We start from the raw sequence: 13,119 nt of genomic DNA, 5'->3' as shown, positions 1-13,119 counted from the left end.
CTCATGCCTGCTCTAAGATAAATCACCTTCTCATAAAATTTTATTCCTGCCCCAAAGGCTCATCTCTGGGTCTAGCCAACAATTCCAGCAGTTTTACTTTTTTAAAAAATCCAGAATCTTCACTTATTGATGGCATAGGTGGAACAGTCCCCTGTCTCTTTTTCTCCCTAAACCTACAAATCTGAAACAAGACCATAATAGATTTCTATCTTGTGAGATTCCCCAATTTTTAACTTATAAATAATTCATTCAAGGCTCTAGTGAAGTCTCTCTCTCTCTTTCTCTCTTTTTAGGGATGGCATCTCACTCTGTCACCCAGGCTGGAGTGCAGTGGCGCGATTTCTGTTCACTGCAACTCCGCCTCCTATGTTGCAACAATTCTCTTGCCTCAGCTTCCTAAGTAGCTGGGATTACAGGCATATGGTGCTGTGTGGCTATTTTTTGTATTTTATAGTAGAGATGGGGTTTTACCATGTTGGCCAGGGTGGCATTGAACTCCTGACCGCAAGTGATCTGCCCTCCTTGGCCTACCAAAGTGCTAGGATTACAGGCATGAGCCACTATGCCCGGCCCAGTGAAGTCTCTTGACTGTGAAAACTGGTAGCATTTAAGTGTGTGTTGGGGCATGTTCTAGTTTTTAGCAGCACATTTGATTTATAATAAAAATGTTCTTGGTATTTTGTGTTGGTGTTAATAACTACTTAACGGAGCTGTGATTGGAGGACGGTATGTCTCTAGGACCTAGGAAGGTGACCGAGTTGTAATACTTGGAGCAAGTGGTGGTGGTGGATGCCGGGTGCTGGGAGAGGGCCGAAGGCAGGCTCTGGTGAGAGGCTGCACATGGACCCATTATGGGCGCCTTCCACCTCCTGAAGCCCGGATCTCTAGGGCCACCTCATTTTTTTTTTTTCTTTTCAAGGATTGGCTGTTCAGCATTTTTTCATTTCCAAGAAACTTCACAGTATCTTTCCAGTAAGTTGCCCTTTTTTCCTTAAACTAACTAGGTTCGTTTTATGTTGCTTGTAACCAAAAGAACTTGTTAACAAATACAGATATTTGGGTTGTTTACATTGTTCTACTGTCATTTGCAGAACTTCCATTATCTTCATCCTTCCTCCCATCTCATATAGTCCCACTTTTATAGAAGTGGAATTTCTGGGTCAGAGGTCTTCCATTTCTGTTTTCACTGATGTGTTCTGCCAGCTTCACTCTATACGGTTTGCTGATCTGTTCCCACCAGCAACTGTATGCATCTGTCTCTTTCTTGGCATCATCTCGCAGGTGACTGCTGCCACTTACTAATTTATGTAATATATGCAGGTTTCTTGGGGGAAACGTGTGTGTGTGTGTGCATGCTGCTACTAGAGAACTTGATCTTTTCATATCCTGATTGGCCGTTTGCATTTCTTCTTCTGTGACTCTGATGTTGATACCTTGTCTTTTTTGTAAATTAGTGTTCATCTTTTTTCTCTTGATATGTTATGATTCTTCACATTAAGGGTGCTCTGTCAAATGCGTTGGGAAGATAAGTAATCTTATTTGCTTTTCAGCATTATTTACTGTGTTTCTGAAATACAGATTTTTAAATTTGAATGTGGTCAAATCATTAAATATTTTATTTAATGGAAAAGCCTTGTAAAATGTTCTAGGAAGGACTGAAATGTGCTGCGTAACACCTGGCCAGGGTGTGTCTTGATGGTTAGAATGATTGTATGTGTTTAATATGTGTCTGCTGTGGGACGGAGGGAAGCTTATTGTTCGTGTGTCATCACTTTGTTGGTTCATCCCCCAAACCTCTCCTTAGGGCCTACTGGGTTGAGGGTGCTGGGGAGACATCAGTATGCTTGCGGGAAGTCAGCCCTGGGTAGAAGAGGAACTTAACTAGGCCTGAGAAGGTTTCTGCTACGGTGATGGGCAGGAATGTGCCTGTCTTGGCAGAGCTCAGGGAGCTATGGCCACTGTCCCCCAGAGGCACGCCTGGAATGGGGGCATTGTCTTCGTGACGACAATGGGATTGTAGCCCACTCCTTCCCGGGTTGCCCTCTTTCTCACCTGGTCCCCTTCAGGATATTTTTCACTGTAACATTGAGCTGTTAGAGCATTTGATAGTCTCGTTGAGTACTGTTAGTAAGCTCTGAAATCAGAAAAGCTTAAAATTCTGCTTTTATTTAACCATTTTACCAGATGTTTCCTGTGGCTTGACAGATGTACCATTTACTAGAAAGTTACACTCCTGAGATTTGGAATGTTATGGACACTGTTGCTATAGACAGTGTTTCTGTCAGGGCAGGATTTGGAAGACAACTTCCACATCATTTTTGGGTTGAAGATGTGTTTTTCACCAGAACAGAAATGCTATTTTCATAATCTGCTTTTTATCTTGCCTTTTTGTAAGTCGAATCTCTGGTTTATAAAATATCCGGTTGGTCAGAGTTTATTCTGATAAATACCATAGTGCTTCAATTGGTGTTACTTTCTGAAAGCAGCTGGGCTTGGGTGTATCAGGGTCTTGTTTGCAAAACTCAGCTGGGTGTAAAAGAACTCAGGTAGAGTGGGCAGGTGGAAATTTAAATGGGCTGAAAATCTGATGCTTCACTTCTCTGGGCTACTTGAAGCTGGCATATGGCTAAGACATCTGCAGACTTGGCAACTTCTTGCACCCACCTAAAAGTTCACCAAGACAAACCTAGGATGGCTGTGGCACCTTCACCTCTCCAGTGCCTGGAGCCAGCATCTGCGGCAGCCTCAGTCCTAAGAGAAAGGCCTCTCACCTAGGATTCTGCCAGTGGAAGGGAGGCAGAAGGAAGTTGCTTCCTTTGGTGCAGGAGTGAGTCTACAGCTGTGGCTGCCGCGGAGGAGAATGGGGGATTTCTGGCATTCCTTCTCCGAGAGGCTGGCCGCAGCGGTGCTGTGGAGTTGCATGCATCTTGCCTTCGGAGCTCTTCCACTTCGGCAGCAACCTTCCTCTCCTGTGTTTTCTTTAGCCTTATTTTGGAGTTTTATAAAAGCCTTATGTTATGGAAGATGGAGAAACAAAGAAAGAGGAAATCGCATGCTGTAATTCTGACAGCAAATCTATTTTCTCACCAAATGGAACTGTAATGATGCGTGTAGCGTTTTGGCAAGGCACCTTCTGTAAATAAACCTTCCCAAGAGTTCCTGACCTACTCCAGGACCCATAGGAAACTTTTCTTGCAGTGCAGGGGGACAAGGAGGCCCCTTACCTCGCAGCCCTCCTTTCAGGGGGGACTTTTATTCTGACAGGCACGCCGCCCATCCAGTTTTGCGCCTGGGACTGCTTGCCAAGTTTGTGAGGCCCAAGGCTTTCTTGTGGGAGGACGCTGGGCTGTCTTCATGCTCTTTGGCAATGATTAAAGTGAGGTTAGTACCAAGAACCCTTTCATTTTATTCCCTTATCCTTGCTTTTTCAAACCAGATGGCAACCCTGTATTTTCAGCTGTAATTAATTTAAACTGCGAGACAGCAAGTGCTGGGAGAGGTAAAGTAGACTCTGCTCAGAAGGGACAGCAGTGATTTTTCTTCTCCTCCCTCCCTTCTCCCCAAACGCCACCATGTCCCAATCAGATGTGTGTCATGTACAGTTTCTCCTAAGCGGGGACTGGAAGGGGAGATAGGGCCGCCTGTGGGAGCTGGAAGGGTTAACGCACATTAGTGATTGTTTCTTTAATGGATTGGAAGCAACCAAGTTTCAGGTGATGGCTGTCATGTGACCGCCTCTACACAATGGTGCATAGTTTGGCTGCTGATTCGGGGAGTACAAGGTGCTTTTTCTTCCCACTCAGTCCAGCTGCCAAGATCGCCTCCAAAAAGGGGTATGTTTTAGGTTTAACATTTATTCTTAAAGAAAATTACAAGGGAAATAAAAGCACTTGGCTACAATTGGAGTCTGGAGGGTTTGACCTCAGCTATTTGACCACTTCCCTCCATGGAAATTTTACTTGAGTCCTTCCTCTGTAAGTTGCCTTAGAGTGCAGGACCAATTAGAGATTGAGAGATCTTTCACATTTAATAGAAAATGAATGCTTTTGTTTCACCTCTCAATAACTTGTAAAATCACTCCACAGAGCAGCCTCTCCTCCCACCCTTTTGTCCCCTCTTTGTTCTGAATGAAGCTGGGTTGAAAATGGAGAGTGGAGTAAGTGACTGCTTGAGGGCCAGGTGTCTAGGTATGCTCCTAGGTATGTACCTCCCTGCACAGATGAGGACCCCTGGGTTTTAGTTTCATCATTCAAGAAATGCACTTTCTGGCCATTAAAGAGGAGTTTCATGGCCAGGTGCAGTGGCTCACGCCTGTAATCCCGGCACTTTGGGAGGCCAAGGCAGGCAGACCACCTGAGGTCAGGAGTTCAAGACCAGCCTGGCCAACATGGCGAAACCCGATCTCTACTAAAAATACAAAAAATCAGCTGGGCGTGGTGGCGTGTGCCTGTAATCCCAGCTACTTGGGAGGCTGAGGCAGGAGAATCACTTGAACCCAGGAGGCAGAGGTTGCAGTGAGATGAAATTGTGCCACTGCACTCCAGCCTGTGCGACAGAGCAAGACTATCCTTAAAAAAAAGAAAAAAGAAATTGGAGATTGAAGATGATCTGTGAACATAATGTATATGCAAAGCACTTTGTAACACTGTACACCAATGTTATACTAATGGTCAGTATTGCTATTGTTAACAGCCATCTTCTGATGACTTGAAACAATTTTTAAAGGCTCACAAGATAAATAAGAACCACAAATATGTAGCTTGTAAGTCTCCAAAATGCTTACTGTTGATGACATCATTGACTGCAGTGGGCCCCTTGTATGCCCAAGTTTCCTGGATTTAGTGAGCTGGGTCGTGGATATTCTTTGTTTATTTAACTTTTATGTCCAGTGTTTACATTATTCATGAGCATTCACTTCTCATGAACCACTTGGGCTGTTTTCACAAAGGCTTGCAATTTCAGTTATTGCTGTGGACAGGATCCATCCTTTTGGAAACCTTTAATTTTTCTCTAGCAGAGAGGGCCAAATGTTAAATAAAAAATGCATCCTATATTTCCAACTTCCTTTACTGCCAATGATCTGTTGAAAATTAAGCAGAATTATCATAGGATGCAGCAATTTGACTTACAGGTATACACACAAATAATTGAAAGCAGAGACATGAACAGACATTTGCACACCTGCGTTCATAGCAGCATTATTCACAATAGCCAAAAGGTGGAAACAACCCAAGTGCCCATTACCAGACGAATGGATATACCAAATGTGGTCTGTCCATACAGTGGAATAGTACTCAGCCTTAAAAAGGTAGGAGAGTCTGACCCATGCTGCCACATGGATGAACCTTGAGGACATGTAAGCCAGTGACAAAGACAAATGTTGTGTGATTCTATTGATACAAGGTCCTAGAGTGGTGAAAGTCCTAGAAGGTAGAATGGTGGTTCCAGGGGCTTCGAGAAGGAGGAAATGGGAGGTGGGTGTTTAATGAGTGCAGAGTTGGTTTGGGAAGAGGAGATGGATGGTGGAGTTGGCGGCACAACATACCAGTATAGTGCTTTACCATAGTAAAAAAAAATTAAAAGAACTGTGATGATCAACTTTGGTTCAACTGAATAAACATTAATCAGTCTATTCTGTGTGAATCCTTTATATTCCATACTCACCTGGGGTGACCGAGGCTGTGAAGGAGAGTCGGGCAGCTTGGAGGGCAGACTCAGCTCCGGGAATACAGTGTTTGGTGCCTAATAATCAAGAGATACAGTGTGATGACCACTCAGAATGGCAGTTTTTTTTGGAGGGGGGAGGAGATGGAGTTTTGCTTCTGTCACCTAGGCTGGAGTGCAATGGCATGATCTCAGCTCACTGCAACCTCTGCCCCCTGAGTTCAAGCGATTCTTCAGCCTCCGCCTCCCGAGTAGCTGGGATTACAGGTGACCACCTCCATGCCCGGCTAATTTTTTGTTTTTGTTTTAGTAGAGATGGGGTCCACCATGTTGGCCAGGCTGGTCTTGAACTTCAGACCTCAGGTGATCCACCCACCTTGGCCTCCCAAAGTGCTGGGATTACAGGCGTGAGCCACCACGCCCGACTAGGGCTGGTAATTTTAATTTAATTTAAAGCGTAGTTAAGATTCACCGTTATCATCTAGTTTTGGAAGCCCTGGTACAAAGGAAAGGTGCATGAAACTTGGGGTCCTGGAGGAGGGTGCTTCTGAATTCTCTAGAAGCGTCATTTGAATCATCATCTCAGGAGTTTGGGGGAAGAGATGCCACTTCAGTGTTGAATGGAATCATTGAATTCCCCCCACTTTCTTTCCAGGCTTCCACACTGCACTCTCTGCAGCGAACACTTCTGGGCTAAAATGATTTGATAGCTAGGGGATTACATCTAGATGTGAGTGATGTTACAGTGAAGCTCAGTAGACAGCTTGGTTCTGAATTTTACACATAATTTGAAAATGAGACTCTTTCGAAAGAAATGCAGTTTGTTAGATCAACGAAATGGGCTCTCCATAGTGTTTTTCCAGGTCCTGTGGAATAGACGTGCTTTAAGAATAGAGGAGACTGATTTGTAATTAGGCTGTCAGTTGTCAGCAAAGCAGTAGCCTTGCCAAGCACCTGGGGGGCCCTCAAGATAATTTTTTGCTTAAGTAATTTAAATCTTATTTCTGTAATGCAGTCTGATTTTTTTTTTTTTTTTTTTTAAGAAAATTAGCTTGGCCAGCCCTTTTCCCCTGGTTTTGGAAAGATGGAGCATAGCCCTGACTACCCGAATGCTCAGAGGCAGTTCATGTTGAGAATAAACACACTACATGATTTGCTTTTGGGAGGACTTACGGTCTATTATTATTTTAAAGACTGTATAGTAGATGCCTCAAAATCTTTTACTACATGAGTATTTAATCACTTTGTATACTAAATACGCAGATTTTCAATGAGTGTACAATTTAGCTTAATAGTTTTGGTGGGGTTTTTTTGTTTTTGTTTTGCAGAGTTTCTGAGTTCAGTCAGGGTAGATCGGTGACTTTAAGAGGAAAACCAGGTTTAAAATTTTGATTTAGTGCCGAATAAATTTATTGAACCAGAGGTCTTCCTGTAGTGTGGAGAGGTCCACAGAATGATTTTGAACTGGTTCCTGCCAACCTTAGGGCTGGACCGTGGGAAGGTGGCTGGCATTCAGGTGGTTGTGACCATGGCTGGGCGTGTAGGGAGGAGGGGACTGCCACACATCTCATGGCACAGAAAGGAGGTCTGATGTCTCCAATATGCCTGTACACACTCATTCATGTCTGCTCTTTAGCCAGTATAGGGTCACAAAGCTGAATTAACCGGAAGGAAAGGACTGGAGGCTTCTATGCGACCACACTGTGCAGTATGGGTATGGAAGTGCCTACTGGCATCTTGGGTTGTTTTGTTGAAAAGACAGTTCTGGTGACTGCAGGTCTTGGAATAATCCTGATGTTGAAGGTTAGTTTTTTTTTTGAGACGGAGTTTCACCCTTGTTGCCCAGGCTGGAGTGCAGTGGCATGACCTCGGCTCACTACAACCTCTGCCTCCTGGGTTCAAGCAATTTTCCTGCCTCAGCCTCCTGAGTAGCTGGGATTACAGGCATGTGCCACCATGCCCAGCTAATTTTTGTATTTTTAGTAGAGACAGGGTTTCTCCATGTTGGTCAAGGTGGTCTCGAACTCCTGACCTCAGGTGATCCCCCCGCCTCAGCCTCCCAAAGGGCTGGAATTACAGGCATGAGCCACCACACCTGGCCACTAAACAGTTTTATAATATTTTCCAGCAATTTGCTGCATAATATGGAGTAAAAACTAAGAGTGAGCCTTCAGAAGAATTTGAAGGTGTGAAAGATAACGCAGTGCCAGCCGGAAGAACGAGAGGGAACGGTGGAAGGTATTCTCACACATTTGTTTCTGGCGGGTCGGCACTGGCCGGGGCGGTCTTCCTTGGGTTTCTCCAGGAGCCCCAGGGCCATGGACAGCCCCACCCCGGGTCACTCAGCTTCACACGTTCCTCTGTCTGACTCTAACTTGTTGGTGCTGGTTTCTCCTCAGAATTTGTTTAGTGTTTGGTTGGCTTGTTCATAAAATAGTTGTGTGCCGGGCACTGTTCTAAACGCTGACTTACGGAAACTTCTGAGCAGCCCACCCAGCAATCACTGTTCCCATTTGTTTGCCTCCAGGCGTGTCTAGAGGAAATGTGTATTCTCTCCTAGCCTTGAGTTGGCTAGGTGGATGGGCTCTCCCTCCACCCCCTCCGCCTTCCTGAGGTGGGGCATCGGAGGCAGTGGGTCCTGCCCTCCACTTTGCCAGCACAGGGAAGCCTTTCCGGCAGAGCTCAGAGTTGGATTGAGGGTGTGGGGTAGAGCGAAGCAGCAGGGAGAACAGGGCATCTGGGTTGACTGGCACTGGGTGGTCTTAGCGGTCAGTTGCCTTTTCTTCACCCCTCTCTAGTCCCCGCCCCAGCTGTCTCAGTAGTCCCTGGAGGATAGCAAGGCAGGATGCCAGCGTGCTGATGCCTCTGCTGCTGTGCAGGGATCGCGCTCTCCCAGGTCTTTGTCCACCTCAGACACTGCAGCTCAGTTCGGAAGGAAAGACAGAGTGCTTTTAATCCCTCCTATGATACAAGGACCCTGTTTAATGCCAAAAATATAGTGGCTGTGTTTTTAAAGTATTCCTTGAGAGACTACATAATGACAAAAACAACTACAAATTTAGCAGCAGTAGGAATTTTAAATTAATTTCAATTTTATTAATCTCAGCCACATCTCCATTCATTTGAAAACTCTAATGTGGGACACATCTGTTTTGTCTGTAAGCAGTGATTAATCTGCACATGGATTCCTGCCCCATCTGAATTAAGTTCCGGGGATCCCGGCCACAGGTGGGCAGCCACTACTTCCCCGGCAACAGTTACTAACGTGGGAGCAGATGAGATGTTTTACCGTCACGTTCTCAGCTATGACCTGTTTCTCAAACTTCAATTTTTCTTAAAAAACTAAGGCTAATAATGGAAAACATGTGTAGACAGTTCTGGTTAAAGAAAACTGGTACCTTATTACATAGAGTGGAGCTATTCAGGTATGTGACCTGAGTATCGGGCAACCTGGCTGTGCTCTGTGCCGCTGGCCGGCATTGCCATGAGTCCTGCCTCTCTATAATAGGCTACAGGTCTGGAAAGCCTGCACACGGTCCCAAGCTAAGAGGGCCTCTGCTGGAACTGGATATGGGAAAGTTGCAGGGGTTGGCCGCAGACTCACTGAGAACCTGTTTGCTCTGACTTTACGCCTCATTCTAGTCAAACCAGCCACCTGGCTTGCTGGGCCACCATAGGGAGAATGGAAAGATGGGGGCTACCAGCAGCAGCGTTTCTGACAGGTCTCCAACTAAAATCACTCTAAAATTAGTTTTCTCTCCTAAGGCTGACATTTTGGGTGTCTGGAATCTTTCTTTAAACGGCTGCTGCTGGGTAAGTGCACACTGTGGTTCTGGATCTGCCAGGTTTCCCAAGTGTCTTCTGTCCCTCAAGCAGATCTGAGGACCGATTGTGCCCTAGGAAAAGAGGGACCCGCTTTGCCCTCAGAGCTCCTTCCGGTCTCAAGGAGAGAGAGGGGCAGCCTCACACACGATGCACATGCCGGTTGAGCTGCTAGAGAGTCAGGAATCCTGAAGGCTGGCGCGTGTGGAGATGCTGGCTATGCTGATTTAATGACTGTCACTCTTGAGAGCACAGTGACTGGAAACCCTTGGCGCAGTTAGAGTCCACACTGGCAGGAGAGCAGCAGAAGTGGACGCCCGTTTGCTCTCTCAACGGGCCGCTTTTCCTCCGGCACCTGAGCTGCTTTTGAAACCCTCGGGGCACTGGCGGCAGGGGAGGAAGGGCTGGGTGGAAGGGACTGAGCTGAGTCCCTACTCCGCCACCTGTCAGCTGCATGGCCCCGGGGCAGATCCCTCCACCTCTGAACCCACATTCCCTTGGTGTAAAGTGGGAATGGGGGATTGACAAGAGTGTTGAAGAAGAGAGAGGAGGTGCAGGAGTAATGAAAAGACCTGCGGCTTTATTCTTTCTCCCCCAACACCGCCGAGCCAAAAGGTTTATCATGGTAGCTCAGTCGACAGGCTTCTTCCCTCTTGTGTGTAGGCACAGGTGGGGCTGGTTCTCCTGGCGTCCTGAACCTTACTTGGGGGCAGCTAGCCCTCCAGCTTTTAAAATATATATATTGATTGATTTTGTTTAATTGACAGTAATTATACATATTCATGGGGTACATAGTGAAGTTCTGATACGTGTCATGTAGAATGACAAGCTCAGGGTCGTTAGCATCCATCATCAAACATTTATAATTTCTTTTTGCTGGGAACATCCAACATATGGATGTCCTGTTTGAAACTATGTAGTATATTATTGTTAACTGCAGTGACCCTACAGTGAAACTATGTAGTGTGTTATTGTTACTACACTTGATCTCAGTCAGAAGGCCAAGAAGCAATAGTGTGTTATTGTTCACTGCAGTCACCCTACGGTTGTCTAGGTGACCACAGTGCTGGAACTGACTCCTCCTGTCTGGCTGTAATTTTGTATCCTTTAGCAAACCTCTCTGGTCCCTACCTTCTCCCTACCCGTCCCAGCCTCTGGAACCTTCGGCTTTTTACTGGCAGGTCCGGGCTGACCTGGCTTCCCCGGTCCTGATCTCTGCTTCGACCGTCATTGTGTGGTGCTTATGCAGTGCCTCAAAACGATAGGTGTACAGGACAGGTGCCCGGGGCCCAGTGGATCTCAGGACCTCTTTAAATGTCCAGAGGAAGCTTTAAAAACTTTTCGGTTGATCGTAGGTAAAGCAGCAGAAACATGGGCATGGTGAATATCTATGAATATCTAAAGCCATGTAAAGCAAGGCAGCGGGTGGGTATGGCCTGGAAATTGTATTCGTTTGCTAGGGCTGCCATAACAAAGGGCCACAAACTGGGTGGCTTAAGGTAACCAAAATGTACTGTCTCACTGTTCCTGCAGGCTGGACGCCTAAGAGCAAGGTGTCGGCAGGGCTGGCTCCTTCTGAGGGCTATGAGGAGCGTCTGTGCCGGCCTGTCTCAGCTGCTGGTGGCCTCTGGCGTCCCGTGGCTTGTCGATGACAGTCTTCTCTTTGTCTTCACATCATCTTCCCTCCGTATGTGTCTGTCACCGTATCCAGATCTCCAGTGTTTTCTAATAGGGCACCAGTTATATTGGATGCGCACCCTCATAACCATAGCTTACTTGATCTTCTGTAAAGACTGTATTTCAAATAAGTTCACACTCAGAGATCCTAGGGGTTGGGACTTCAATGTCTTTTCAGGGGACACAGTTCAACCCATTACAGAAATTAAAGGCAATTCACGGAATAAAGTAGAATAGTTAATACGTGCATGAAAAGATGGTCGACTGCACTGATAACTGTGGAAATGCAAATTAAAACAGAAGGAGAATGGCAGAAATCCACAGGCAACCAAGGCAGATGTCACTGAGGACACACTTAGCAGTGGTCAGCCATGGCCATCGGAGGGACAGCGAAGTGAATGGCTGCCTTTGGAAGGTTCTGGCCACATCTGTAGAAGTTGAAGGTGGTGTGCTCAACAGCAGCAGCATGACCTGCAGATACTGACCTGAGAGAATGTCAGAAGCCCTGGTCCCCAGCACCAGGAGGCATGTCTGAGGACTTAAAGTACTATGGAGCTGCCTTCTTTCTTTTCTTTATTTGAGACAGTCTTGCTCTTTTGTCCAGGCTGGAGTGCAATAGCTCAATCTCGGCTCACTGCAACCTCCGCTTCCCAAGTTCAAGCAATTCTGACTCAGGCTCCCAGGTAGCTGGGATTACAGGTGCACACCACCACACCTGGCTGATTTTTATATTTTTAGTAGAGAGGGGTTTCGCCATGTTGGTCAGGCTGGTCGCAAACTCCTGACCTCAGGTGATCCTTTTGGGAGCCTCGGGCTCCCAAAGTGCTGGGATTATAGGTATGAGCCACTGCGCTTGGCTGGTGGGGCTGTTTTTATAAGGAAAAATCAAAGAGTGCCCAGGCGCTGGTCCGTAGCAGAATGGGTATGTACACAGTGGTGTATTCGTATGAGGAATACCATGGAGCAGGCAAATAACATGGATAAGCCCGGCCTCTGTGTCAGAACATGGGTAGAGCGCCAAGACCACATGAGGGAAAGACACAGTTGTACAACAAGACCTATGGTGTGCTGGCATGCTGGGATGTGAAGCATGCTGTGGATTACTTCCAGACATATCCAATATAGCAAGAGGATGACAGTCAGCCAGGTAGCCAAATCCGCAGCAGAGGATGCCCCTGGGAATGAAGAGAGGGGAATGGGACTGAGGAGGGCCTGGAGCAGGGACCTCGTGCGTCTGCATGTTCTGCTGCTTTCATCACGGCTAGAGGAAAGAAAAGGCGTGAAGCAAATATGAGAGCGCATTTTCATTTGCTACTTCTGAGTGGTGGGTACATCGGTCTTTGTATTTTCCTCCCTCCCGGAAAATGGAAAGGCTTTGGAGCCAGTCCAATATATATTGGAATCATTGTATGAGTTTTATAAACTTAGAAAAGTTACTTAGCTTCTCTAAAGCTCAGTTTACGATTTCTGAAATATGAACCAGCAAAAAGAGGGACATTACCTTTGTGGGGAGTGTTTTATTTTTATTTTCTGAGACAGGTCTCACCCTCGGCCCAGGCTGGAGTGCAGTGGCTCCATCATAGTCCAGCCATCCTCCCAAGTATCTGGGATTACAGGTCCTGTCACGATGCCCAGCTAATTTTTGTATTTTTTGTAGAGACGGATTTTGCCATGTTGCCCAGGCTGGTCTTGAACTCCTGGGCTCAAGAAATCCACCTGCCTTGGCCTCTCAAAGTGCTGGGATTACAGGTGTGAGTCACTGCACCTGGCCCCTTTGTGTGGAGTGAACAGGGGAAACATTATGTGAGTGAATGGTTGTGGCAGTGATGTGATCAGCTGGCTGTGGTGGCATTCACACACAGGTTTGAGTCCCTTGACGTTCTGGTGGCTTTTTCTCAATTATTAAGCAGTGTTAAGTGATGGCAGTAGTTGGCTGACACGTAAAGGCAGAGACAG

General features: G+C 46.4%; 1 protein-coding gene across 6 annotated transcripts in view; it reads left to right on the top strand.

Annotated features, from left to right (window-relative positions):
- The window catches only part of VGLL4 (vestigial like family member 4), a 164,059-nt gene that overhangs the window by 135,859 nt on the left and 15,081 nt on the right, over window positions 1-13,119 (top strand). Inside the window, exon 1 of one of the 6 annotated variants that reach the window (XM_012472151.3) lies at window positions 2,392-3,381. The exons of the other annotated variants lie outside the window; for them this stretch is intronic. Coding sequence (XP_012327574.1) covers window positions 3,368-3,381 — 14 coding nt within the window. The 5' untranslated portion in view covers window positions 2,392-3,367. Of the gene's footprint in view, window positions 1-2,391; window positions 3,382-13,119 lie in introns of those variants that run through there. 6 annotated transcript variants of the gene reach the window in all.

The sequence above is a fragment of the Aotus nancymaae genome, unplaced genomic scaffold (assembly GCF_030222135.1).
Source record: "Aotus nancymaae isolate 86718 unplaced genomic scaffold, 86718_ANA_hifiasm-v0.15.2.pri h1tg000046l, whole genome shotgun sequence".
Classification (NCBI taxonomy): Eukaryota; Metazoa; Chordata; class Mammalia; order Primates; family Aotidae; genus Aotus; species Aotus nancymaae.
The sequence above is the reverse complement of the archived record's forward strand: the minus strand, read 5'-3'. Positions and strand labels throughout refer to the sequence as shown.